This window comes from Oncorhynchus tshawytscha, linkage group LG19 (assembly GCF_018296145.1).
Source record: "Oncorhynchus tshawytscha isolate Ot180627B linkage group LG19, Otsh_v2.0, whole genome shotgun sequence".
NCBI classification, from domain to species: Eukaryota; Metazoa; Chordata; class Actinopteri; order Salmoniformes; family Salmonidae; genus Oncorhynchus; species Oncorhynchus tshawytscha.
In genome coordinates this window covers 48627159-48652237 of record NC_056447.1, presented here as the reverse complement: position 1 = coordinate 48652237, position 25079 = coordinate 48627159, and the positions used below count along the sequence as shown (strand labels likewise).

The 25079-nt window shown below is 42.1% G+C and overlaps 1 protein-coding gene and 2 non-coding genes across 6 annotated transcripts; all 3 read right to left on the bottom strand.

The window, feature by feature from the left end:
• Window positions 1-274: 274 nt before the first annotated feature.
• ric8a (RIC8 guanine nucleotide exchange factor A) lies at window positions 275-23924 on the bottom strand. Of its 4 annotated transcripts, none has more exons than XM_042301784.1 (12): window positions 23764-23924; window positions 12232-12279; window positions 11518-11535; window positions 7717-8004; window positions 6946-7335; window positions 6659-6753; window positions 6189-6339; window positions 5415-5510; window positions 5164-5308; window positions 4766-4910; window positions 4379-4498; window positions 275-2325 (listed from the first exon to the last, which is right to left on the bottom strand). In XM_042301784.1, the coding sequence occupies exons 1-12, from the start codon at window positions 23824-23826 to the stop codon at window positions 2103-2105; spliced, it is 1782 nt and encodes a 593-aa protein (XP_042157718.1). In that variant the 5' UTR covers window positions 23827-23924; the 3' UTR covers window positions 275-2102. The 4 variants fall into 4 exon arrangements, with proteins under 4 accessions (XP_042157718.1, XP_024235884.1, XP_042157719.1 ...); XM_024380116.2 differs by lacking the exon at window positions 23764-23924 and adding an exon at window positions 19271-19508; XM_042301785.1 differs by lacking the exon at window positions 11518-11535 and having other exon boundaries at window positions 23764-23922.
• On the bottom strand, window positions 20955-21026 carry trnap-agg. Its single transcript has one exon. It is a non-coding gene; the product is annotated as a tRNA-Pro (tRNA).
• On the bottom strand, window positions 23575-23646 carry trnap-ugg. Its single transcript has one exon. It is a non-coding gene; the product is annotated as a tRNA-Pro (tRNA).
• Window positions 23925-25079: the final 1155 nt, after the last annotated feature.

The window sequence follows — 25079 nt, the reverse complement described above, 5'->3', positions numbered from 1 at the left end:
ATATTCTGATAGCTAAAGGTCTCATGGTGCATTTACAATAACCACAACACATTTTTCTTTCATTTAACCTTTATTGCTGAGGAGTATTTCTGTCTGTAATAAAGCCTAGGAGAAAAAAATTATTCTGATTGGCTGGGCCTGGCTCCCCAGTGGGTGGGCATGACTGCCAAGTGGATGGGCCTATGCCCTCCAAGGCCCACCCATGGCTGCACCCCTGCCCAGTCATGTAAAATCCATAGATTAGTGCCCAATGAATATTTTTTAATTGACTTATTTCCTTAGATGAACTGTAACTCAGTAAAACTGTAGAAATTGTTGCATGTTGCGTTTATATTTTTGTTCAGTATAGAGTTGATTTGATTATAAAAATTGTTTTTGTGACATGTGTTGTATACGTTTAGATTTTGAAAATATGTAAACAACATTGCCTAACTTTTTTTAATGAAAGGTTTTGATATTCCTGAAGCCACTGAAAAGAACTTTGATTCCACCCAGAAAACACTTTCCAGTACATTGCATCAGCCACCAGAGGGCAGCTTTTACTGTCAACGAGACAGGCTATGTATCCATATGACAGGGCTGCCCCCACCACTCTTCCTGGAGATCAACCCTAACCTAACCGACATGATTCAGCTAGTTAAGGTCTTGGTGAACAGCTAATAAGAGAAATTAGAGTTGGGACTGAAAACCTACACGACGTAGAACTCCAGGAAGAAGGTTGGGCAGCCCTGACATAGTAGTCTGATTCTCCTCTTCCTCTATTTACATAATGTCAGAAGACAGAAGAAGCTCATCTCATCTCTGCAGTATAGCTGTGTTCACCTAAAATGACACCTCTAATTCTGACGGGACGCTGGTGTCTGTTATGCGTTAGTGGCCAGTAAAGCAAACGCTTGATAAGACCTGGGTCGTGTTCATTAGGCACCAAAAGGAAGAAAATGGACTGAAACTGGGAGGGACTACCTGGAGTTGTCCAATAAGAATCCTTCAGTTGTAAGTTCCATGGCTAACATTTTTTACAGTGTTTCCTGTTGGGTGTGCCCTAATGAACACCACCCAGGCCTTGAACCAAGTGCCTTACCCGTTCTCTTCGTGTAGCCATGGAAATCCCCATTTCCCTCTCTATTGTATTAGTGGTCAATTAATAATTATAGGTGGTGGTTAAATCTAATATAGCACACTGTTTACTGCAACAAATATTTTTTGTAATATAAGATATTAATTAATAATTCATCTTTATTACTGTTTAATTACCATTCTTCCATGGACTTTCTCGGTAGATACCTGATAATTACTGTAAAAGTCAAATAAAATGCCAAGAATATTTATTTATAAAAGATGCCAATTCAAGAGAATGTTTTTGAAACATTTTTACTGAACCTCACATTAGAGTTGGTATACAATATAAATTAGGGTGAATATATAAGTGGATTATTTTCATCAAACCTTTAAATTGCCATGAAACCACCTAAAATCAACGGATTTTTTACTCATTCCCATTCTGAACTGAAATGTGCACATAACTGAGATAGCATAGTGGCACACCATATCAAGATCACCCATCCCCCAAAACGTCAGGTATCACATAACATGAAAAACACCTCATAATATAATCAGATATTATACTTCATTTTGAGGCTCTCTGATCACTAGTTTAGAACAATGCAACTACTGAAACTGTATTAATGGATTCATAATTTAATTCTATAAATAACTTCAATAAAATTTGCTCAGTATAAGAACAACGCAAACAAAACCAGGGACAAATAAAAGGAAACTCATCACACAGTGTCATTCTGTCTTTTGAGAACGTAAAGAAGATTAAAGTCTTGAAACAACATTTAATGTGAAAGGAGTCCGATATGTAAAGTATTTCACCTACAAAAGGCAGAAAACATACCTAAACACACTGATGGAAGTTAATCACAACCCAGAACATTACTATATACTTAAGAAAGATAGTTAACATTTCACATGCTACTCAAACACTGTAGCTATTTTAGTACACAGTCATTGTCTTACATCAGATGATGATTCCGCCTGCACCGATAAGCTTCAGAGCCTGTGACAGAGGTTACACAACAGGTGACAGTCCATTATATTCATTCTACCTCCCCCTCGTCCTCGCTGCCTGAGCCTTGCTGTTGTTGTTGATCTTGTTGTTCTTTTTTATGTTCTTGTTGTTGTGGTTCTAGACGTAGTTGTGTTTGTAGGTGTAGTTGTTGTCCCTGTGGTATCTGGTCTCTCATTCGTCGCAGGTCGCCAGAATTCATCTGTGTCATCGAACCATCAATCCCCAGCATCATTGGCTGGATAATATTGGACCTGAAAGATAGAAAAGTCTCAACTGAAAAGACATGTATGATGATTCATTATTCCAATACATATGGCTGCAGTGCTGTGATCATTACTGTGTATTATTGATAATATTACATGTTTACCTTGTATTGAACATCACTATTGTTAGGAAAGGAGGTAGTGGATTAAGCAACAGGTAGACAGTCTATTTCCACATTTCCAAAGTAATTTTCCACATGTCTACAGTCCATTTCCACATGTCTACAGTCCATTTCCACATGTCAACAGTCCATTTGCACATGTCTACAGTCCATTTCCACATGTCTACAGTCCATTTCCACATGTCTACAGTCCATTTCCACATGTCTACAGTCCATGTCCACATGTCTACAGTCAATTTCCACATGTCTACAGTCCATTTCCACATGTCTACAGTCCATTTCCACATTTCCAAAGTCATTTTCCACATGTCTACAGTCTATTTCCACATGTCTACAGTCCATGTCCACATGTCTACAGTCCATTTCCACATGTCTACAGTCCATGTCCACATGTCTACAGTCCATTTCCACATGTCTACAGTCCATTTCCACATATCTACAGTCCATTTCCACATGTCTACAGTCCATTTCCACATGTCTACAGTCCATTTCCACATGTCAACAGTCCATTTCCACATGTCTACAGTCCATTTCCACATGTCTACAGTCCATTTCCACATGTCTACAGTCCATTTCCACATGTCTACAGTCCATTTCCAAAGTCATTTTCACATGTCTACAGTCCATTTCCACATGTCAACAGTCCATTTCCACATGTCTACAGTCCATTTCCACATGTCTACAGTCCATTTCCACATGTCAACAGTCCATTTCCACATGTCTACAGTCCATTTCCACATGTCTACAGTCCATTTCCACATGTCTACAGTCCATTTCCACATGTCAACAGTCCATTTCCACATGTTTACAGTCCATTTCCACATGTCTACAGTCCATTTCCACATGTCTACAGTCAATTTCCACATGTCTACAGTCCATTTCCACATGTCTACAGTCCATTTCCACATTTCCAAAGTCATTTTCCACATGTCTACAGTCCATTTCCACATGTCTACAGTCCATGTCCACATGTCTACAGTCCATTTCCACATGTCTACAGTCCATGTCCACATGTCTACAGTCCATTTCCACATGTCTACAGTCCATTTCCACATATCTACAGTCCATTTCCACATGTCTACAGTCCATTTCCACATGTCTACAGTCCATGTCCACATGTCTACAGTCCATTTCCACATGTCTACAGTCCATGTCCACATATCTACAGTCCATTTCCACATGTCTACAGTCCATTTCCACATATCTACAGTCCATTTCCACATGTCTACAGTCCATTTCCACATATCTACAGTCCATTTCCACATGTCTACAGTCCATTTCCACATGTCTACAGTCCATGTCCACATGTCTACAGTCCATTTCCACATGTCTACAGTCCATGTCCACATGTCTACAGTCCATTTCCACATGTCTACAGTCCATTTCCACATATCTACAGTCCATTTCCACATGTCTACAGTCCATTTCCACATGTCTACAGTCCATTTCCAGATTATAGTCTGCTAACCAGTTCTATGACACTATGTTGCACAATCGTACATGTTAGCTGTTCTTTTAGGGGGTAGATCAACTTTAATATTGCAGATAGATTGTAGCTTCCATCAATGTAATTATCTGCATTATTTCCAATCCCCCATATATATCTAAAATAAATATCTATATATATACACTCTGTTAGCTGTTGGTAACAGCTCCTTCCTCAGCTCATTAATGATGCATGAACCACAGTGGGAAGGGAAGTGATGAGGACACCTGCTGGGAGCCTGTGGCACTGCTGTAGTGAGCTATCTGTGTCTGTGGCCCTGTTCCAATAAATGCATCCTTCCTTACGTTGTTCTTTAGAGTAATCCCTGATCTCACACGACTGGGTTGCTGTAGGATATCTAGCGGAGTCCTGGGTTTCACCTATCCAACCATTTCAGATCAGCGATTAGGCTACTTTGAAAATGCATCTTTACCTGGAGAGCTTATCAAACATGTTGACCAGCTTCATGGCCTCCAGCTCCTTCTGTTCCTCTGTCATTCCCTCCATGGGGTTGGGCTGCTCATCCTCCACTCTGCCTGTCACAGGGTTAATTCTGGCCAGGACAGAGAACACAATGCTACTCATTCTGAATAAGGCCAAGGTGGCCGAAACTAAATGTCAATGATTTTTAACTCTTCTAAATAGGGCAGGTATGCATTAATTTCAAGCGCGAAACTGTGTCTGTTTCCCCCAAGGAACAGAGCAGGGCTCCATTATTAATAAACTCCAATTCAACTCACTGAGTTTTGTCCATTATTAATACAGTTAAATTCAACTCACTGAGTTTTGTCCATTATTAATAAAGTTAAATTCAACTCACTGAGATTTGGCCTCACGGTACTCTTCTGTGTCACTGTCCTCATCCTCAGAGTAGACACCTGGGTTGCCACCCCCTCGCAGAAGCCCTCGGGCGGCCAGGAGACCCGCTGCATTGCCATAGCCTGTGTACTTAATGAACCTGGACACTGCACAGGATGGAAATAGGGTGGAAGGGGGTGTTGACGGGGGAGAATAATTATATTACAAATCCTATAGTTTCCTTATGATGGTAGTTACCATACTTCCAAATCTGGTTCATCACTCGGCTATTGAGAAAGCCAGAAATCAAGGTTTCTTCTATGATGGACAACAGTGAACAACACAGCAATAGAGGGTACACACTTCAGGGCTTTATGAATTGTAGAAAATTAGAAAGCAGAGGAAAACACCACCACTCACCACTTTCTTTGCACAGGACAAATAGGAACTCTGCTGCACAGTTCTTGACATCAGTGTCAATGTTGGTCATCAGGCGAACAAGCTTGTTGCGAAGGGCGTTCCCCACTTCTGGTAGATTCTTCACGTCCCGCAGAGGAGGGAGTACCTACACATACACACACACACACACAAATGAAGAACCAACTCAATGGGACATTCAGTAATTGACATGCAATTGGATGAATGATGAGATGAAACGTCCAATCACCTACCTTCATCCTGAGGAACTTCCTGGTCTCCCTGTGGATGCGGGCGCTCTCAGTCAGCAGGTTAAGAGAGGGGAGCATGGTCTCCTTCAGTTTCTTGCCCTGGAAACCCACACACATAACTGTTATTAGACAGATAATACAACAACCTCTTCAGCTAGCAGCTAGACCCACACCGACCGATATGGTGGGTGTTACTTGACAGATATTATCAAAGTCTCTCACAAGATTTGGTTCTGCGTGCCGAGATGAATTATTGCCATGTCTCTTATGGATGAGACTAGACTGTTTCATTACTGAGGCCTTCCAGCTGTGTCCTGGTTTTTTACCCATATCCCCAAAGACACTGGTGTGCCTTCCGGAACACCCTCGTGACAACCTCCTTCAAGAACAACATCCCATTTGGAGAGGTAATCATATCCCATCCACACAGCCAGACACCCTCTGCAGGGACATTATTACATCACCTTTAATACCTGGATGGCACACAGAGCAGCTCCAGGAGCAAAGACTCTACAAGAGATGGCAATAAACTGATACACACTAATGCACATCCAAACAATGTGTGTATGCAACTGTTTATGCCACCTTTATGAAAACACGTTGTCTATGTAATGCCGGTTAGAGTTTTCCTTCATTCCATTTTAGGGCACCGTAAACTACGCCCACTGACCGTTGAGCTTTCATCCATTAGTTCTGCCATCAGAACAAGATTGAAATCTCCACTGAGCATTTCTAATGGCATCTCAACCTGCTGTTGAGGGTTAAAACCCAGCTCACCCTGTCTAGCCTCTTCTCCATGTACTCCAGGAGCATGTCGACGGCGTCCATGTTGACCCCCATGTATTCTATTGAGCCCTGCTGAACCTTGGGCATCAGCAGCACATCCAAACAGGACAGAGGGAGGTTCCCCAGTAGGTTCAGTGAATGACTGCAGCCCAGGAGAAACACAAAGGGTTATCACAGGAATGCAGCCCAGGAGAAACACAAAGGGTTTTCACAGGACACAGTTTAGCTGAGGTCGAACGCAATTCCTGGAGGGCAAAGTGTCATCAGGTATTCGCTGCTCCCTTACTTGATTGAATAATTAAGGTCAACCTGGTCATCACCTGGCTGTCTAGGCCTTAATTGAACACAAATTGAAAGGAAATAACAAAACCAGCAGAGACATGGGACAGCCCTCCAGGAAGTGAGTTTGACACCCCTGATTTAGGTTCAGAAGCCTTTACTAATATAATAAGACCTGTTACCTGTGAAACTCCTCTGTGTCGTCCTGTGCGTCAGCGCTGCTCATCAGACAGTGTCTAAGGATGGCTCCCAGGTGTCTGAACGCCGCTGCCTCCTCCTATAGGTTCAGCAGAGGAACTGTGATTATCATTATATTGATGTATGTAAACAACACTATGCAAAGTTTACAGTATACAGTAATATGCTATGGTGGACAGGGTTAGAGCTAATTCCATTTCAATTCAGTTTACCTCTTGCATTGATGAAATTGACCCAAACCCTGATGGCGGATCCACTCTTTAGTGCTCACCTCGTCCACCTCCCGGCGGTTGGCATCGTAGGTGATATTGAAGAGGATCTTGAGGATCTCCATGGCTCTCTCGATCTTCTCCCGGCTGAGTGGGGGCAGTTCGGACGGTTCCTCAGAGTCCGGATCGACCTCCACCCCGGCCCGCCCCACCTCGAAGGTATCAGGCCAACACAGCCCCAATGTAGCATCCAGGTGGTTGGACAGCAGACTGACCCCCCGCAACTCCCTCAACAGCTGGGTTCGCATCGCCACACGCTGGGCTGTGAGAAGGAACATGAGGCGCAGGTCGAAGAACCTTACGTAGTGGTTCCACTGGTCCTCTCCACACTGCTTGAGACGCTCCGCGATGCCAACAATCAGCTGCAAGTCCTGGCCCACCTGCACAGCCACCTTGGTTAAAGAAAGAGATATATTATTAGGAATGCATCCTAAATCACACTCTATTCATATTACAGTGCACTACTTTTGAATCTGGCCCCATATAAGTTATGTCCCAAATAACCCCCTATTCCCTATATAGTGCACTACTTTTGACCAAAGCCCTTTAGACTCTGGTCAAAGTGCACTTTAAAGGGAACATGATGCCATTTGGAACACAGACTATATCATTATGGTGCAGGAATAAAAAGCTCTGGGGAGTAGTTACATACAGCATTCTCTATATTCGGACCTCTTATTTCTTTATCTAAATATTATTTTTGCCCAGCACCGTCCGGTATTCCCCAGTGTGGTTAAGCCTATATCATCACATCACCCTGTTTTTTAATCCACCTTGTTGTGCAAGCAGATGTTGCAGATGCTCTTCAGCGCCTCTACGATAATCTCCAGGTCCGGGTTCTCAGCGAAAGGGACGAGGACCACGCTGCCCTCGCAGTCCACGTTGCCGTGGGAGATTGCGATGCCAGCGTGCCGGCTGAGGGTCTGCATGGCGGTGTGCGTGATGAAGGGTGCCACGTTGTTCTTGTCACGTGACAGGATGCGGATGGTCTCCAGACAGGCAAGCTGGCAGGACGGTTGGAGGTCTCGCTCCAGGAAGCCCAGCACTAGCTCTCCTAACCTCTGAGGACACAGGTGGGCCAAAGAGACAGCATCACTAGACCTAACTACTCAGTATGCAAGTATGACGACACTGCCAAACGTTTCTATACCAACGAGGTGCTTGTCTGTGTAACTAAAGTACATGCATGTCAGTACAGTCCCAAACAGGCCTTTCCCCATCTCCAGAGGAGAGGATGGGATGGGAAATTGCTTATTTTCATGAGATTCAACATCAATGGGGAATAGGTGTTTAGGAGGTTCTTCCACTAGTTCTGCATAAGGTATAGGTTTTAAGTTCCAGAAAGTCCTCTGTTTGGGCTTAAAACTGTGTAAAAATAGACCAAGTCAGAATCAAAGCCACCAAGCTACCCTGTGATCTGTGAGTAACAACAATAATTTAATCATCAGAGACTCTCTTTTCCTTTCTAGAGATATCGCAGTAACACCCTATAAAAAGCCTTTTAATAATACACACACGACGCCTCTGACAAAGAACTGTCTCGTTTGACTGATATGATGACGGGAAACAGTCTAAATCAAATCTCTGCATGTCTGTGGGCCGTGATAGTGACTGGCAGCTGTCTGCACAAAAGCTGCCACACTGGGACAAGCTTGGACATATTATTCACTGGGGTCTCAGATGCTTCCAATATACATAAATAAAGTACAAATGCCAAGTAATCAATAGCCAGTATATTTGAATGCCATCATTGTGAATTTGAATCAATCTAAATCAAATTAAGAGTTGAAAATAGACTACAGTCCAGCCTTTGCTTTGTCATTATGAAGGTAGACTACAGTCCAGCATTGCTTTGTCATTATGAAGGTAGACTACAGTCCAGCATTGTTTTGTCATTATGAAGGTAGACTACAGTCCAGCATTGTTTTGTCATTATGAAGGTAGACTACAGTCCAGCATTGCTTTGTCATTATAAAGGTAGATTATGAAGGTAGACTACAGTCCAGCATTGCTTTGTCATTATGAAGGTAGACTACAGTCCAGCATCGCTTTGTCATTATGAAGGTAGACTACAGTCCAGCATCGCTTTGACATTATGAAGGTAGACTACAGTCCAGCATTGTTTTGTCATTATGAAGGTAGACTACAGTCCAGCATCGCTTTGTCATTATGAAGGTAGACTTACAGTCCAGCATTGCTTTGTCATTATGAAGGTAGATTATGAAGGTAGACTACAGTCCAGCATTGCTTTGTCATTATGAAGGTAGACTACAGTCCAGCATTGCTTTGTCATTATGAAGGTAGACTACAGTCAAGCATCGCTATGTCATTATAAAGGTAGATTATGAAGGTAGACTAAAGTCCAGCATCGCTTTGTCATTATGAAGGTAGACTACAGTCCAGCATCGCTTTGTCATTATGAAGGTAGACTACAGTCCAGTATCGCTTTGTCATTATGAAGGTAGACTACAGTCCAGCATTGCTTTGTCATTATGGAGGTAGACTACAGTCAAGCATCGCTATGTCATTATAAAGGTAGATTATGAAGGTAGACTAAAGTCCAGCATCGCTTTGTCATTATGAAGGTAGACTACAGTCCAGCATTTGTTTTGTCATTATGAAGGTAGACTACAGTCCAGCATTGCTATGTTATCGTCAGAAAGACACAGCATAACCCATCCATAACCAAGTAAAGTTCAGGATCATGAGTCTGTGCACGTCAGATGTTTTCCTGTCCCGATATAACACAGTGCACCCAGTGGGCCCTGAATGTCCTGAGGCAGTAAGTTAAAAGCTTCAGAAACAGAATTATAGCTGCCTAAGTCAGGAGTCTGGGCCATTTAGAATACCTCCCAAATAGTACCCCATTCCCTCTGGTGTGCACTACTTTTGACCAGGGCTCTTGCCGAAAGTAGTGGACTATGTAGGGAATAGGGTACCATTAAAACCCAGCAGATGTAGGTCTCACAGCATAATGTCTCCCTTTGGGAGACAGAGTGAGGACGAGTCAGTTGTTGAATGCTGAGAATGATTGATGGTTGCTGCTCACTCAGCTTGCCTGTGCTCTGCTCTATACTTGAGGAAATTATGATAATGAGAATCGACAATGCCCTCATCAATTAATTGCCTAAATAGCTTGTGAGGTCTCCAGAGATAGCATGTGGCTACCCGAAATACATAGCTTTGAGGGATAAGACACAGCAAATGTAGGACATCAGATAAGAATGACATAATAGCTTGTAACTGGTTGTAACCAATTAGATTGAAGCAAGTCACAGATACAAGTCACAGATAAAAGTCACAGTTACAAGTCACAGATCCCTATTTCTCCAAAACACAGTACATGAATGCACACTTCCTGTCGGTCAGGACTTCTCCAAGTAGCTCCAAACCGAAATAAATTCACCACGGAATAGTGGTTTTGTCCCAAATGGCCCCCTATTTCCTATATAGTGCACTGCTTTAGACTGGAGCCCAATGGACCCTGATCAAAAGTAGTGCACTACATAGGGAATAGGGGGCCATTTGGGATACAACCAGTATCTGCTAAGTTCTCTCATAATGCCTTCTTTCAGATAGGGTGCTGTGTCAACAGTGGACTAACCGCATCCCACATTTAACTTGACCATAGCATTGAGAACACTTGACCATAGCATTGAGAACACTTGACCATGGCATTGAGAGAACTTGACCATAGCATTGAGAACACTTGACCATAGCATTGAGAACACTTGACCATAGCATTGAGAACACTTGACCATAGCATTGAGAACACTTGACCATAGCATTGAGAAAACTTGACCATAGCATTGAGAACACTTGACCATGGCATTGAGAACACTTGACCATAGCATTGAGAACACTTGACCATAGCATTGAGAACACTTGACCATAGCATTGAGAACACTTGACCATAGCATTGAGAACACTTGACCATAGCATTGAGAACACTTGACCATAGCATTGAGAACACTTGACCAAATCATCCAGTCTTGGATATAATGGACAACTGCTGTTGATGATGGCCTATATTCCAGCAGTTGTAAGCCCTAAGTAAGTATTTGGCAATAACATTTGTGGAGAGGGACTATAACGTTACATACAGCTATGGACAGCATCTCCAAGGATCATCAAATGATATGGACTCTCAAATAAGTATGGGCTATATTTCAACACACCACGAGGAGCGATGGGCCTAAGTACATTTCAATATGTCAGTGATAAGACTGATAAACATAATTGTGATGGATATCAGACAACATGCTGTCAATAGTGGCAGAAGTGCAGCAGAACATGGGTGAGTCATCATCAACTAGCTGTGAAAACATCCAGGAAGAGGGTCTGATGCCCCTGTAGATGTAAAGACAATGTCTTGGTCACTTGCTGCAGGTTGTCTCTCATGAAAATAATTATATGTCTACTTCTACGAACCCAAAGTGTATTTCTTGATATAATGTAACAACAATTAATAATTACTTACATTATGCCAAATGTCTAAATACATCATTAAGAATTGAAATAGTTGTAGAGATAAACTCTGGGTTGAAATATACTGAAACACTACCATTACACACCTCTTGTAACTTCCCATCCTAGTGTACAGGCACGCAAGAAGAAAGAGATGAAAGATGAAAAAGAGAGTTAGGGCGGAGGGGATTTGGTAAGACTGACCAGCATGGGTTATACTATACTCTATACAGTTTGGGGTGGCAGGGTAGCCTAGTAGTTAGAGCGGTGGCCTAGTAACCAAAAGGTTGCAAGTTCAAATCCCTGAGTTGACAAGGTACAAATCTGTTGTTCTGTCCCTGAACAGGCAATTAACCCACTGTTCCTAGGCGGTCATTGAAAATAAGAATTTGTTCTTAACTGACTTGCCTAGTTAAATAAAGGTTTAAAAAAAATGGTTGATATCAACTTTGGTGTTTGGGCTGTATCTCACTGTGATTCTACATAATCCAGATTACAAGCAAACAGTATAGTTAAAAAACTGATAATGCCTCAACAACTGTACAAGGGAGATAGGGTTCCTTTTCAGATGTAGCCTATTCCCTAGATAGTGCACTACTTTTGACTAGGCCCCATAGGGCTCCGGTCAAAAGACACTACTTTTGACTAGGCCCCATAGGGCTCCGGTCAAAAGACACTACTTTTGACTAGGCCCCATAGGGCTCCGGTCAAAAGACACTACTTTTCACTAGGCCCCATAGGGATCCGGTCAAAAGAAGTGCACTACATAGGGAATAGGGTGCCGTTTCCAACACATCCATAGTAAAAAATAAACTCCGTACCTCTCTCTGCTCCTCTTCATCTGTGGTAAATGTGAAGCACTGGGTCATCTAGGAAGATTACAAGAAAGTAAAGAATAAACATTGTAAAACATTTCACAACAAAACAGCTACCCCAATACACTATGAATTAGCATACAGTACAGTAAAGTAGAGTGCTCGTGTTCCAGTGGTGAGAGCTTTTGCCTTCTCTCTCTCTCCCTTTCTCTCTCTCTCCTTTCTCTCTCTCTCTCTCTCTCTCTCTCTCTCTCTCTCTCCCTCTCTCTCTCCCTTTCTCTCTCCCTTTCTCCTTTCTCTCTCTGTCTCTCTCCCTTTCTCTCTCTCTCTCTCTGTCTCTCTCTGTCTCTCTCTCTCTCTCTCTCTCTCTCTCTCTCTCTCTCTCTCTCTCTCTCTCTCTCTCTCTCTCTCTCTCTCTCTCTCTCTCTCTCTCTCCTCTCTCTCTCTCTCTCTCTTTCTCTCTCTCTCTCTCTCTCTCTCTCTCTCTCTCTCTCTCTCTCTCTCTCTTTCTCTCTCTGTCTCTCTGTCTCTCTCTCTCACTCTCTCTCTCCCTTTCTCTCTCTGTCTCTCTGTCTCTCTCTCTCTCCCTTTCTCTCTCTGTCTCTCTCTCTCTCTCTCTCTCCCTTTCTCTCTCTGTCTCTCTGTCTCTCTCTCTCTCCCTTTCTCTCTCTGTCTCTGTCTCTCTCTCTCTCTGAAAAGGAAGATCCATCAGTGTTTTACCAAAAAATGAGAGCATATGGGACACTTCAGGGTGGAAGATTATTACAGTTTACCTACAGTAAGCCTGTTACTAGACCAACCCTTTGTTATGTTACAGTAAGCCTGTTACTAGACCAACCCTTTGTTATGTTACAGTAAGCCTGTTACTAGACCAACCCTTTGTTATGTTACAGTAAGCCTGTTACTAGACCAACCCTTTGTTATGTTACAGTCAGCCTGTTACTAGACCAACCCTTTGTTACACTACAGTAAGCCTGTTACCAGACCAACCCTTTGTTATGTTACAGTAAGCCTGTTACTAGACCAACCCTTTGTTATGTTACAGTAAGCCTGTTACTAGACCAACCCTTTGTTATGTTACAGTAAGCCTGTTACTAGACCAACACTTTGTTATGTTACAGTAAGCCTGTTACTAGACCAACCCTTTGTTATGTTACAGTAAGCCTGTTACTAGACCAACCCTTTGTTATGTTACAGTAATCCTGTTACTAGACCAACCCTTTGTTATGTTACAGTAAGCCTGTTACCAGACCAACCCTTTGTTATGTTACAGTAAGCCTGTTCCTAGACCAACCCTTAGTTATGTTACAGTAAGCCTGTTACTAGACCAGCCCTTTGTTATGTTACAGTAAGTCTGTTACTAGACCAACCATTTGTTACACTACAATAAGCCTGTTACCAGACCAACCCTTTGTTATGTTACAGTAAGCATGTTACCAGACCAACCCTTTGTTATGTTACATTAAGCCTGTTACTAGACCAACCCTTTGTTACACTACAGTAAGCCTGTTACCAGACCAACCCTTTGTTATGTTACAGTAAGCCTGTTACTAGACCAACCCTTTGTTATGTTACAGTAAGCCTGTTACTAGACCAAGCCTTTGTTATGTTACAGTAAGCCTGTTACTAGACCAACCCTTTGTTATGTTACAGTAAGCCTGTTACCAGACCAACCCTTTGTTATGTTACAGTAAGCCTGTTACCAGACCAAACCTTTGTTATGTTACAGTAAGCCTGTTACTAGACCAACCCTTTGTTACACTACAGTAAGCCTGTTACCAGACCAACTCGTTGTTATGCTACAGTAAGCCTGTTACTAGACCAACCCTTTGTTACACTACAGTAAGCCTGTTACCAGACCAACCCTTTGTTACACTACAGTATGCCTGTTACTAGACCAACTCGTTGTTATGCTACAGTAAGCCTGTTACCAGACCAACCTTTTGTTATGTTACAGTAAGCCTGTTACTAGACCAACCCTTTGTTATGTTACAGTAAGCCTGTTACTAGACCAACCCTTTGTTATGTTACAGTAAGCCTGTTACCAGACCAACCCTTTGTTATGTTACAGTAAGCCTGTTACCAGACCAAACCTTTGTTATGTTACAGTAAGCCTGTTACTAGACCAACCCTTTGTTACACTACAGTATGCCTGTTACCAGACCAACCCTTTGTTAAGTTACAGTAAGCCTGTTACTAGACCAACCCTTTGTAATGCTACAGTACGCCTGTTACCAGACCAACCCTTTGTAATGCTACAGTACGCCTGTTATCAGACCAACCCTTTGTAATGTTACAGTAAGCCTGTTATCAGACCAACCCTTTGTAATGCTACAGTAAGCCTGTTACCAGACCAACCCTTTGTAATGCTACAGTAAGCCTGTTACCAGACCAACTCGTTGTTATGCTACAGTAAGCCTGTTACTAGACCAACCCTTTGTTACACTACAGTAAGCCTGTTACCAGACCAACCCTTTGTTACACTACAGTATGCCTGTTACTAGACCAACTCGTTGTTATGCTACAGTAAGTCTGTTACCAGACCAACCTTTTGTTATGTTACAGTAAGCCTGTTACTAGACCAACCCTTTGTTATGTTACAGTAAGCCTGTTACTAGACCAACCCTTTGTTATGTTACAGTAATCCTGTTACTAGACCAACCCTTTGTTATGTTACAGTAAGCCTGTTACCAGACCAACCCTTTGTTATGTTACAGTAAGCCTGTTCCTAGACCAACCCTTAGTTATGTTACAGTAAGCCTGTTACTAGACCAGCCCTTTGTTATGTTACAGTAAGCCTGTTACTAGACCAACCCTTTGTTACACTACAATAAGCCTGTTACCAGACCAACCCTTTGTTATGTTACAGTAAGCCTGTTACCAGACCAACCCTTTGTTATGTTACATTAAGCCTGTTACTAGACCAACCCTGTGTTACACTACAGTAAGCCTGTTACCAGACCAACCCTTTGTTATGTTACAGTAAGCCTGTTACTAGACCAACCCTTTGTTATGTTACAGTAAGCCTGTTACTAGACCAACCCTTTGTTATGTTACAGTAAGCCTGTTACTAGACCAACCCTTTGTTATGTTACAGTAAGCCTGTTACCAGACCAACCCTTTGTTATGTTACAGTAAGCCTGTTACCAGACCAACCCTTTGTTATGTTACAGTAAGCCTGTTACTAGACCAACCCTTTGTTACACTACAGTAAGCCTGTTACCAGACCAACTCGTTGTTATGCTACAGTAAGCCTGTTACTAGACCAACCCTTTGTTACACTACAGTAAGCCTGTTACCAGACCAACCCTTTGTTACACTACAGTATGCCTGTTACTAGACCAACTCGTTGTTATGCTACAGTTAGCCTTTTACTAGACCAACCCTTTGTTACACTACAGTATGCCTGTTACTACACCAACTCGTTGTTATGCTACAGTAAGCCTGTTACCAGACCAACCCTTTGTTACACTACAGTATGCCTGTTACCAGACCAACCCTTTGTAATGTTACAGTAAGCCTGTTATCAGACCAACCCTTTGTAATGCTACAGTAAGCCTGTTACCAGACCAACCCTTTGTAATGCTACAGTACGCCTGTTATCAGACCAACCCTTTGTAATGTTACAGTAAGCCTGTTATCAGACCAACCCTTTGTAATGCTACAGTAAGCCTGTTACCAGACCAACCCTTTGTAATGCTACAGTACGCCTGTTAACAGACCAACCCTTTGTAATGTTACAGTAAGCCTGTTACAAGACCAACCCTTTGTTACACTACAGTAAGCCTGTTACCAGACCAACCCTTTGTTATGTTACAGTAAGCCTGGTACCAGACCAACCCTTTGTTACACTACAGTAAGCCTGTTACCAGACCAACCCTTTGTTACACTACAGTAAGCCTGTTACCAGACCAACCCTTTGTTACACTACAGTATGCCTGTTACTAGACCAACTCGTTGTTATGCTACAGTAAGCCTGTTACTAGACCAACCCTTTGTTACACTACAGTATGCCTGTTACTACACCAACTCGTTGTTATGCTACAGTAAGCCTGTTACCAGACCAACCCTTTGTTACACTATAGTATGCCTGTTACTAGACCAACCCTTTGTAATGCTACAGTACGCCTGTTACCAGACCAACCCTTTGTAATGCTACAGTACGCCTGTTATCAGACCAACCCTTTGTAATGTTACAGTAAGCCTGTTATCAGACCAACCCTTTGTAATGCTACAGTAAGCCTGTTACCAGACCAACCCTTTGTAATGCTACAGTAAGCCTGTTACCAGACCAACCCTTTGTAATGCTACAGTACGCCTGTTAACAGACCAACCCTTTGTAATGTTACAGTAAGCCTGTTACAAGACCAACCCTTTGTTACACTACAGTAAGCCTGTTACCAGACCAACCCTTTGTTATGTTACAGTAAGCCTGGTACCAGACCAACCCTTTGTTACACTACAGTAAGCCTGTTACCAGACCAACCCTTTGTTATGTTACAGTAAGCCTGTTACTAGACCAACCCTTTGTTATGTTACAGTAAGCCTGTTACTAGACCAACCCTTTGTTATGTTACAGTAAGCCTGTTACTAGACCAACCCTTTGTTATGTTACAGTAAGCCTGTTACTAGACCAACCCTTTGTTATGTTACAGTAAGCCTGTTACTAGACCAACCCTTTGTTATGTTACAGTAAGCCTGTTACTAGACCAACCCTTTGTTATGTTACAGTAAGCCTGTTAATAGACCAACCCTTTGTTACACTACAGTAAGCCTGTTACTAGACCAACCCTTTGTTATGTTACAGTAAGCCTGTTACTAGACCAACCCTTTGTTATGTTACAGTAAGCCTGTTACCAGACCAACCCTTTGTTATGTTACAGTAAGCCTGTTACCAGACCAACCCTTTGTTATGTTACAGTAAGCCTGTTACTAGACCAACCCTTTGTTATGTTACAGTAAGCCTGTTACTAGACCAAGCCTTTGTTATGTTACAGTAAGCCTGTTACCAGACCAACCCTTTGTTACACTACAGTAAGCCTGTTACTAGACCAACCCTTTGTTATGTTACAGTAAGCCTGTTACCAGACCAACCCTTTGTTACACTACAGTAAGCCTGTTACCAGACCAACCCTTTGTTATGTTACAGTAAGCCTGTTACTAGACCAACCCTTTGTTATGTTACAGTAAGCCTGTTACTAGACCAACCCTTTGTTATGTTACAGTAAGCCTGTTACTAGACCAACCCTTTGTTATGTTACAGTAAGCCTGTTACTAGACCAACCCTTTGTTATGTTACAGTAAGCCTGTTACTAGACCAACCCTTTGTTATGTTACAGTAAGCCTGTTACCAGACCAACCCTTTGTTATGTTACAGTAAGCCTGTTACTAGACCAACCCTTTGTTACACTACAGTAAGCCTGTTACCAGACCAACCCTTTGTTACACTACAGTAAGCCTGGTACCAGATCTGTTTGTGCTATCTTGCCAACTCATTGTCACTCATTGGCACACCAAACAATGGTTGCCATGACAATACCATTTGGAGTTGGAAAGAGAGCAGAAGCTGCCTGGGGGCCAGGCTAAAGCTACAGGATCAGATGAGAACCATTTAGATGGACAGGATTTGAAGGGCCTCAAAGCTTCAGGAATCTATTTGTGTTTCTCAGAAGACTTAATCCTGTTATGCCAATAGATACGAACCCACAGAAGTCTAGGTAGGGCTGACTGCTGATGCTCGGTGTGTAGTCTCTGTGAGGTAACTCTGTCTAAGGAAAGACAAATCAAACAAGCATCACTCTAAACTATGACTCAATAAGTATTGACTCATTGGGATGAATTGTTTCTGCATTGCCTTCAATACAATTTGACTCAATTATGGCTGTTTCAAAGTCACATGTTAGTAATGGTCACATGGTATACGTCTCTGCAGAGAAGTGTATGTTGTGAAAGGCACTTTGTGTGTGCAGGAACGGGATACTCATCCACTGCTGAGATATGGCCCTATCATTTTACTGATTCATTTGCAGTCAGACATCATCACATAAGGATGTCAGAATTGGGACTAATGTGTTCGTCCACAGACATATGTAGGCTGAATACCTACTATAAATAATAATACAGTGGACTATGATGGGAATAATACAGTAATATCACACACACACACACACACACACACACACACACACACACACACACACACACACACACACACACACACACACACACACACACACACACACACACACACACACACACACACATTCACACACACACACACACATTCACACACACACACACACACACACACACACACACACACACACACACACACACACACACACACACACACACACACACACACACACACACACACACACAGTGGGGATTGTTGACTAAAGAGGGTTACAGGGTATGAGGTTGGTTGCCCAGGCAATAGCCTCCACAGAGTCGACTGAGCAGACAGCAGGGTGGTAACATAGAGATCCGATTAAATTATACTTATGGGTGGTAGGGTTAGGAAGGCTGATATATACTCAAAGTGTGTCTGCCTATTGCTAGGCTTCCTTTAGCTTTCTCCTGCTATGATATCGTACAGATATCCCACAAATCAATGCCTGTAATGATATCGAGAGATAGAGAAAGATACTGTAGACGTCCTATCCATGACAACAGCATGATGTGCACAAAATGCTACAATGACATGTTGATATATTTATGAATAGGCCTACAACAGATGTATTATGGCTGCTGGTGCTCAACTGACAGTTAGTTGACTGTCTCACTGTAGTACCTAGCCTATGTAAGTGCGTGTGCGTTTATGCGTCGCTCCCCAAAATAACACTTATTATAAGAGCTCAGGACGTCTACGAGGTTGAACAGTCCGTTCGCATGTTTCTGTTGCAATTGATCATCAAAGTGTCATGACGTTACATTATCGTCAAAAGAGATGTTCAACCTTATTACTGTCAAATTGCATAGGAATTCAACTTAGAAGAAAACATATTTCATACGGTACTTGATAACGATAACGACAACAATTTACCTTTTTATTGTACGTCTGCAGTGCCATCAATGCGGCATCTTGATCACCCGTTTCCATGTTTTCTATTATGGCATTTAAATCCATGTTAATTTTTGTTGTGTTCCCTGTCCACCCGAATGTTTAGCGCCTCGCGGATGTCATGTACAGGGCTCTACCGTACTGATAGCTATATGCACATATGACTCTGAGTGACAGTCACTCGGCTCTGATCCTGGAACTCAAAAACCAGCGATGATAAGATTAGCCGAGGATTGCAAATTTACCACACAGCACCCTGGGATTTGTAGTTCCATTTCGGTAAACAGCATAATATGGAGATATTATTTACACAGAAGATGATCTGGATTCGGAGAAAGTCATATAGAAATACGTATTTACAGCTAAACTCCAACACACCAGCTCTCCTCCCAAACCCTATTTTACGCTGCTGCTTCTCTCTATTTATCATGTATGCATAGTCACTGTAACTATACATTCATATACATACTACCTCAAATGACCTGACCAAAAAGTGCCCCAGCACGTTGGCTACCGGGCTATCTGCATTGTGTCCCGCCACCCACCACCCACCAACCCCTCTTTTACGCTACTGCTACTCTATGTTCATCATATATGCATAGTCACTTTAACCATATCTACATGTACATACTACCTCAATCAGCCCGACTAACCGGTGCCTGTATGTAGCCTCACTACTTTTATAGCCTCACTACTTTTATAGCCTCGCTACTGTTATTTTTCACTGTTATTTTAATGTTGTTTTTGTTTCTTTACTTACCTATTGTTCACATAATACCTTGTTTGCACTATTGTTTAGAGTCTGTAAGTAAGCATTTCACTGTAAGGTCTACACATCTTCTATTCGGCGCAAGTGACAAATACACTTTGATTTGATTTAAGTTATATATGTACATGGCCACACCTCTGAATTGTGAACACTTTTGGTACGTCAAAAGATTCTAAAAGTGTAATTTCCTCAGAAAGCGTCTCAGTCATCCAGTGGCTTCATCCCCAGGGAGACCTTCCAGAGACTGTTTGATGAGCTGGACAGGATCAAACAGGTATTTATTATTTATCTCTACGACAATGTTCATTTCTTCAAAACTATGCAGTTGGCAGACTGTCAGTCTAACTCCAAGCAGACTTTCGTCATTTGCCTTTGTGCTTGCATTTGCAACAGAAGCAACAATTTGGATAGAAGCAAACCTGAAAAGTTATTGTGAAAGGAGTTTGAACAGCAAATTGAAGTCATTGTTTCCCTCTGTAGCATCCTCCATTGCCTGAGTACTCATCTAAGTTCCTGCACAAGGTTCAGTTTATCTTCAGTCATCATTATGTCACTGTGGTGGGGAATGTGCCCCAATGTTATCTGCATCTGTGTGAATTCACTATGTCACAAGTTCACAATATTTAATGAATTAACTTAGATATTTGTGTTTCTGCTTGATCCTAACAGCTCTTAGTTACGACACTAGCCTGGAATCTTAACTGACATGCTTTGTTTGACCATAACAATATAGAAACCGAGCTTATCAGTTAAGATTCCAGGCTACTTATTCACAGTAATATTGTTGATAGAGATGCTTTAGTGAATGTACACTCTATGTTGGCCTGTTCATACTGTAAGTTGCTTGACAACTTAAAACAAATCAAATCAAAATCAAATCAAATCTATGCAGTTGGCGGGCTCGTCCGGGATTTGAACCCGGGACCTCTTGCACCCTAAGCGAGAATCATACCCCTAGACCAACGAGCCTCTCTTAGGTTTAACAACCAAGAGTTTAAATTCCACTGCATGCCACGTGCATGAGGAATTCCTCTCAAGTTAATGTTGCATGCTCAGTAAAACTGTTCAGAGACTACCACCTAGTGGCTATTCTAGACTCTGCCCAAACACAGACATGTTGATCAAATGGAAACAGAGGACTCATCATGGACATAATGCAATTTGGAAAGGACATTGCAATTGAGGGCTTCCACCATTTTAAAGTAGTCAACTGGGTGGGTTTTCCTATGAGTTGGGAGCAATCAGCCAATGAAGAAGAAGACAATTGACTACTTTAAAATGGACATAATATAAGTCCTCTATTTATCTCTGTTATTGATCATCATTAGAGTCAATTGGAAAGGCAGAAGATATAGTCCCTGGCCCATTTTGTTCACCTTCTCTGCATTTGATGTCTCTGGTCTAAAAATGAGTATTTCTTCAGAATTTAAGGGGCTGCACTGTATTGTATCCCATTTTATTTTTAGAAAATGTGTAAGGTCAAAGGTCATGTACGGTATATGCATGTATTATGTCTACTGTATATGCATGTATTATGTCTACTGTATATGCATGTATTATGTCTACTGTATATGCATGTATTATGTCTACTGTATATGCATGTATTATGTCTACTGTATATGCATCTAAGCGTCATCAATGTTCCTCTAGAATCTCCTGGTGATTGACTGTGAGTAGAATCTCTTAACCAGACAACTACTATTTAGAGGCTCAACATTTAAGGCCATTTGAACGTAAAATGTACTACAAGTAGTAGTTACAAGTAGACATTAGTTACTGTACCTGCAGTGCACTGCCGACATGAATGACTCATGTAAAGCAGGTATGGGTCTTGCAGTTTATGTCAATAGCTCAGTGCAATTCACAGACTTTATATGTATCTCTGTCACAGGAGGTTGGTGGCACCTTAATTGGGGAGGACCAGCCTGTGGTAATGACTGGAGGGAATCGGTGGAATGGTATCAAATACATCAAGCAGATGGTTTGATGCCATTCCATTTGCTCCGTTCCAGCCATTATCATGAACCGTCCTCCCCCGCAGCCTCCACTGATCTGTTTTTTCAGACAATCAACTGTTTCTTCATCCTTTACTACCTGCTGGAGATGGCGCTGAAGGTGGTAGCATTTGGCAGGACAGGATATATGTGTCCTATGGGAGTAACGCGTTTGATGGATCTCTCACAGGTCTTTCACTGGTAGGTGCAGTTCAGTATTATATACTGTATGTAAGGATAATGCAGGATCCATTTTGAAGCATGGGCAACTTAGAGAAGATTCTAGTTGATGTATCTATATTACCGTCTGTCACACAATTTAAAGTCACTCGTTGACATTACGACACTGTACATTATATTCCATACTGACTGGATATTGTTTTATATCTCTGTTTTACCAAAGGGCCTACAGATATCTATATTTGCCACTTACAGTCTACCATTTTCCTATTGGTAAGATTTTTCTACCCACTTTGCTTGTGATCTTTCAATATACTAACTCACTTAGGACAACCCTAAATACATCTATCACATATTTTCTCAAAAGGTGGGCTCATCTGGGATTTAAACCCAGGACTACTCACACCCTAAGCGAGAAGCATACCCTTAAACGAACAAGCCTGCTTAGGGAAACCCACCCGATCGTTACACTTTTCCCATCCCCTTCTCCTCATCAGCCTGTGAGTTAACTTCCAGAATCTGTGATGTGGCAGGTTTTGGCTATTAGACTGCCCTCTAGTGGTAACTGACACTTTTGGTTGAGTTTTACGTACACCGAGTGCACAAAACATTATGAACACCTGCTCTTTCCATGACGTAGACTGATCAGGTGAATCCAGCTGAAGTCTATCATCCCGTATTGATGTCACCTGTTAAATTCAGTTCAATCAGTGTAGATGAAGGGGAGGAGACAGGTTAAAGGAGGATTTTTAAGTCTTGAGACGTGTTCTGTATGTGTGCCATTCAGAAGGTGAATGGACAAGACAAGATATTGAAGTGCCTTTGAATGGGGTATGATAGTAGGTGTCAGGCGCACCAGTCTGAGTGTGTCAAGAACTGCAATGCTGCTGTTTTTTTCACTCTCAACAGTTTCCCGTGTGTGTCAAGAATGGTCCGCTACCCAAAGGACATCCAACCAACTTGACACAACTGTGACCAACCATGGCAACATGATGGATGGGTACAGCACTCAACTCGACATCAGAAGGTTCCTAGAGAGACCAGCTCTCAGAGAATAGACACAACTGCATTGGAGTCAACATGGGACAGCATCCCTGTGGAACACTTTCCACACCCTGTATTTATCTAATTAGGCTTGTCAGTTATACGACCAGTCGTTCGGCTAGCTCTCATAATACAAACATAGACGACATTGGTATCCTGTGAGCCTGCTATTTGTTATAGAAACCTACACATGACTGAATATCACTGTTTCTACTGAATATGCATAGTCATCTCCACTTCCCCAAGTAGACAATGATTATCTTGGGCAGTACAACGAGCCTGTAGTGTTCAGAAAAGAAGGGCTCGTCCGGGATTTGAACCCGGGACTTCTCGCACCCAAAGCGAGAATCATACCCCTAGACCAACGAGCCTTGTTGAAAGAAGGGTAAACACATACAATAAGTTTGCTCCCATCTGCCCTGTCACTGATGTCAAGCGTGTGTGAAATCTGAGGTGTGTCCTTAGTGAAACTTTGTTACTTTACTCACCTCTACTGGTGATGATGTATACTGCATCAACACTAGAGTAAAGTTCTGACCTGTAGAAAACATTACATTTGTCAGTTATACGAGGCCATATATCATATTATGTATGGTATATATTTCCTCTGATATATAACTCAATAATATATTGTCCAAGGCATATTCAACACAAAAGAGCTGAAATATCCAGTAGAACTATAACCATACCTTAACATATTCCAGAACACTTTACCTGACCCCTTTGTCATAGGTCATAAGGGCTGTCCCGACCATTTTATGTGCTGCTTATTGTAGTCTTCAGCGAATGAGTAACAAATAATTGCCCAAATTTGTTTGGATTTTTTAAAATGTGTTTTATTTAACCTTTATTTAACTAGGCAAGTCAGTTAAGAATAAATTATTATTTACAATGACAGCCTAGCAAAAGGCAAAAGGCCTCCTACGGGGACAGGGGACTGTTTTTTTTATTTTTTAAATACAATATAAACATAGGATGACACACACATCACAACAAGAGTGACACAACACCACATGTAAAGCACTATAAGAACAACAAAAGGCACAGGAACCCTACATTTAAGTGAGATGTGTGTAGATTATGAAAATGAACTCGCTGAGAAGATTTAAGGATGGAGCAAAATGTAAGCGTTCCTTTCCTTTATTTTCTTAGTCTCCTGTTATAAACTTGTTGAGCAACATTGTGGTGATGATGGAGAGTTTCCCCCTGCTACCTAGGGGGGTTCATTCTGGAACAGACAATTACAGGGTTCCAAAAGAAACACCTTTCTATTGGGGGACACAGGGACATGGTAAGATCTTCAAAATGGCTCGCTCTCTCTCACACACACATACACCGAGTAAGATCATTCAATTAAGACCATGTTCTCCACATGTTTCCCTTCACACAGATGAGGAGCTGTACATTCAACAGGTTGTGGTCCTCAACGAAGATGCTGTACATGTAGGAATAACTTGTTATTTTCCACCATGAGCTGCTTTTGAAATACAGTTTCTGTACATGACTTTGTTTATCAAGACTTTTATAGGACATTTGTTTACATTCCTTATGGGCACCGGGGCCTTAACATGGGCAGTTGACCGTTGTGCCTGGTCTGGGCCGGTGCAGAAGATATCTCCACCCACGGAGCTGAGTTGACCGTTGTGCCTGGTCTGGGCCGGCGCAGAAGATATCTCCTCCCATGGAGCGGGACCGAATGCTGTTAATGGACTGAGTTTTTCCTAGCCACCGTGCTTCTACACCTGCATTGCTTGCTGTTTGGGGTTTTAGGCCGAGTTTCTGTACAGCACTTTGTGACATCTGC

Coding starts and splice junctions, on each gene's coding strand:
- ric8a (XM_024380116.2), bottom strand. CDS start 19,354: ATGGATTTAAATGCCATAATAGAAAACATGGAAACGGGTGATCAAGAT. Junction 4,911..5,163: donor TGTCCTGTGCAAAGAAAGTG/GTGAGTGGTGGT, acceptor CATCCTGTGCAG/TGTCCAGGTTCATTAAGTAC. Junction 4,499..4,765: donor TACCGTGAGGCCAAATCTCA/GTGAGTTGAATT, acceptor TGTCCTGGCCAG/AATTAACCCTGTGACAGGCA.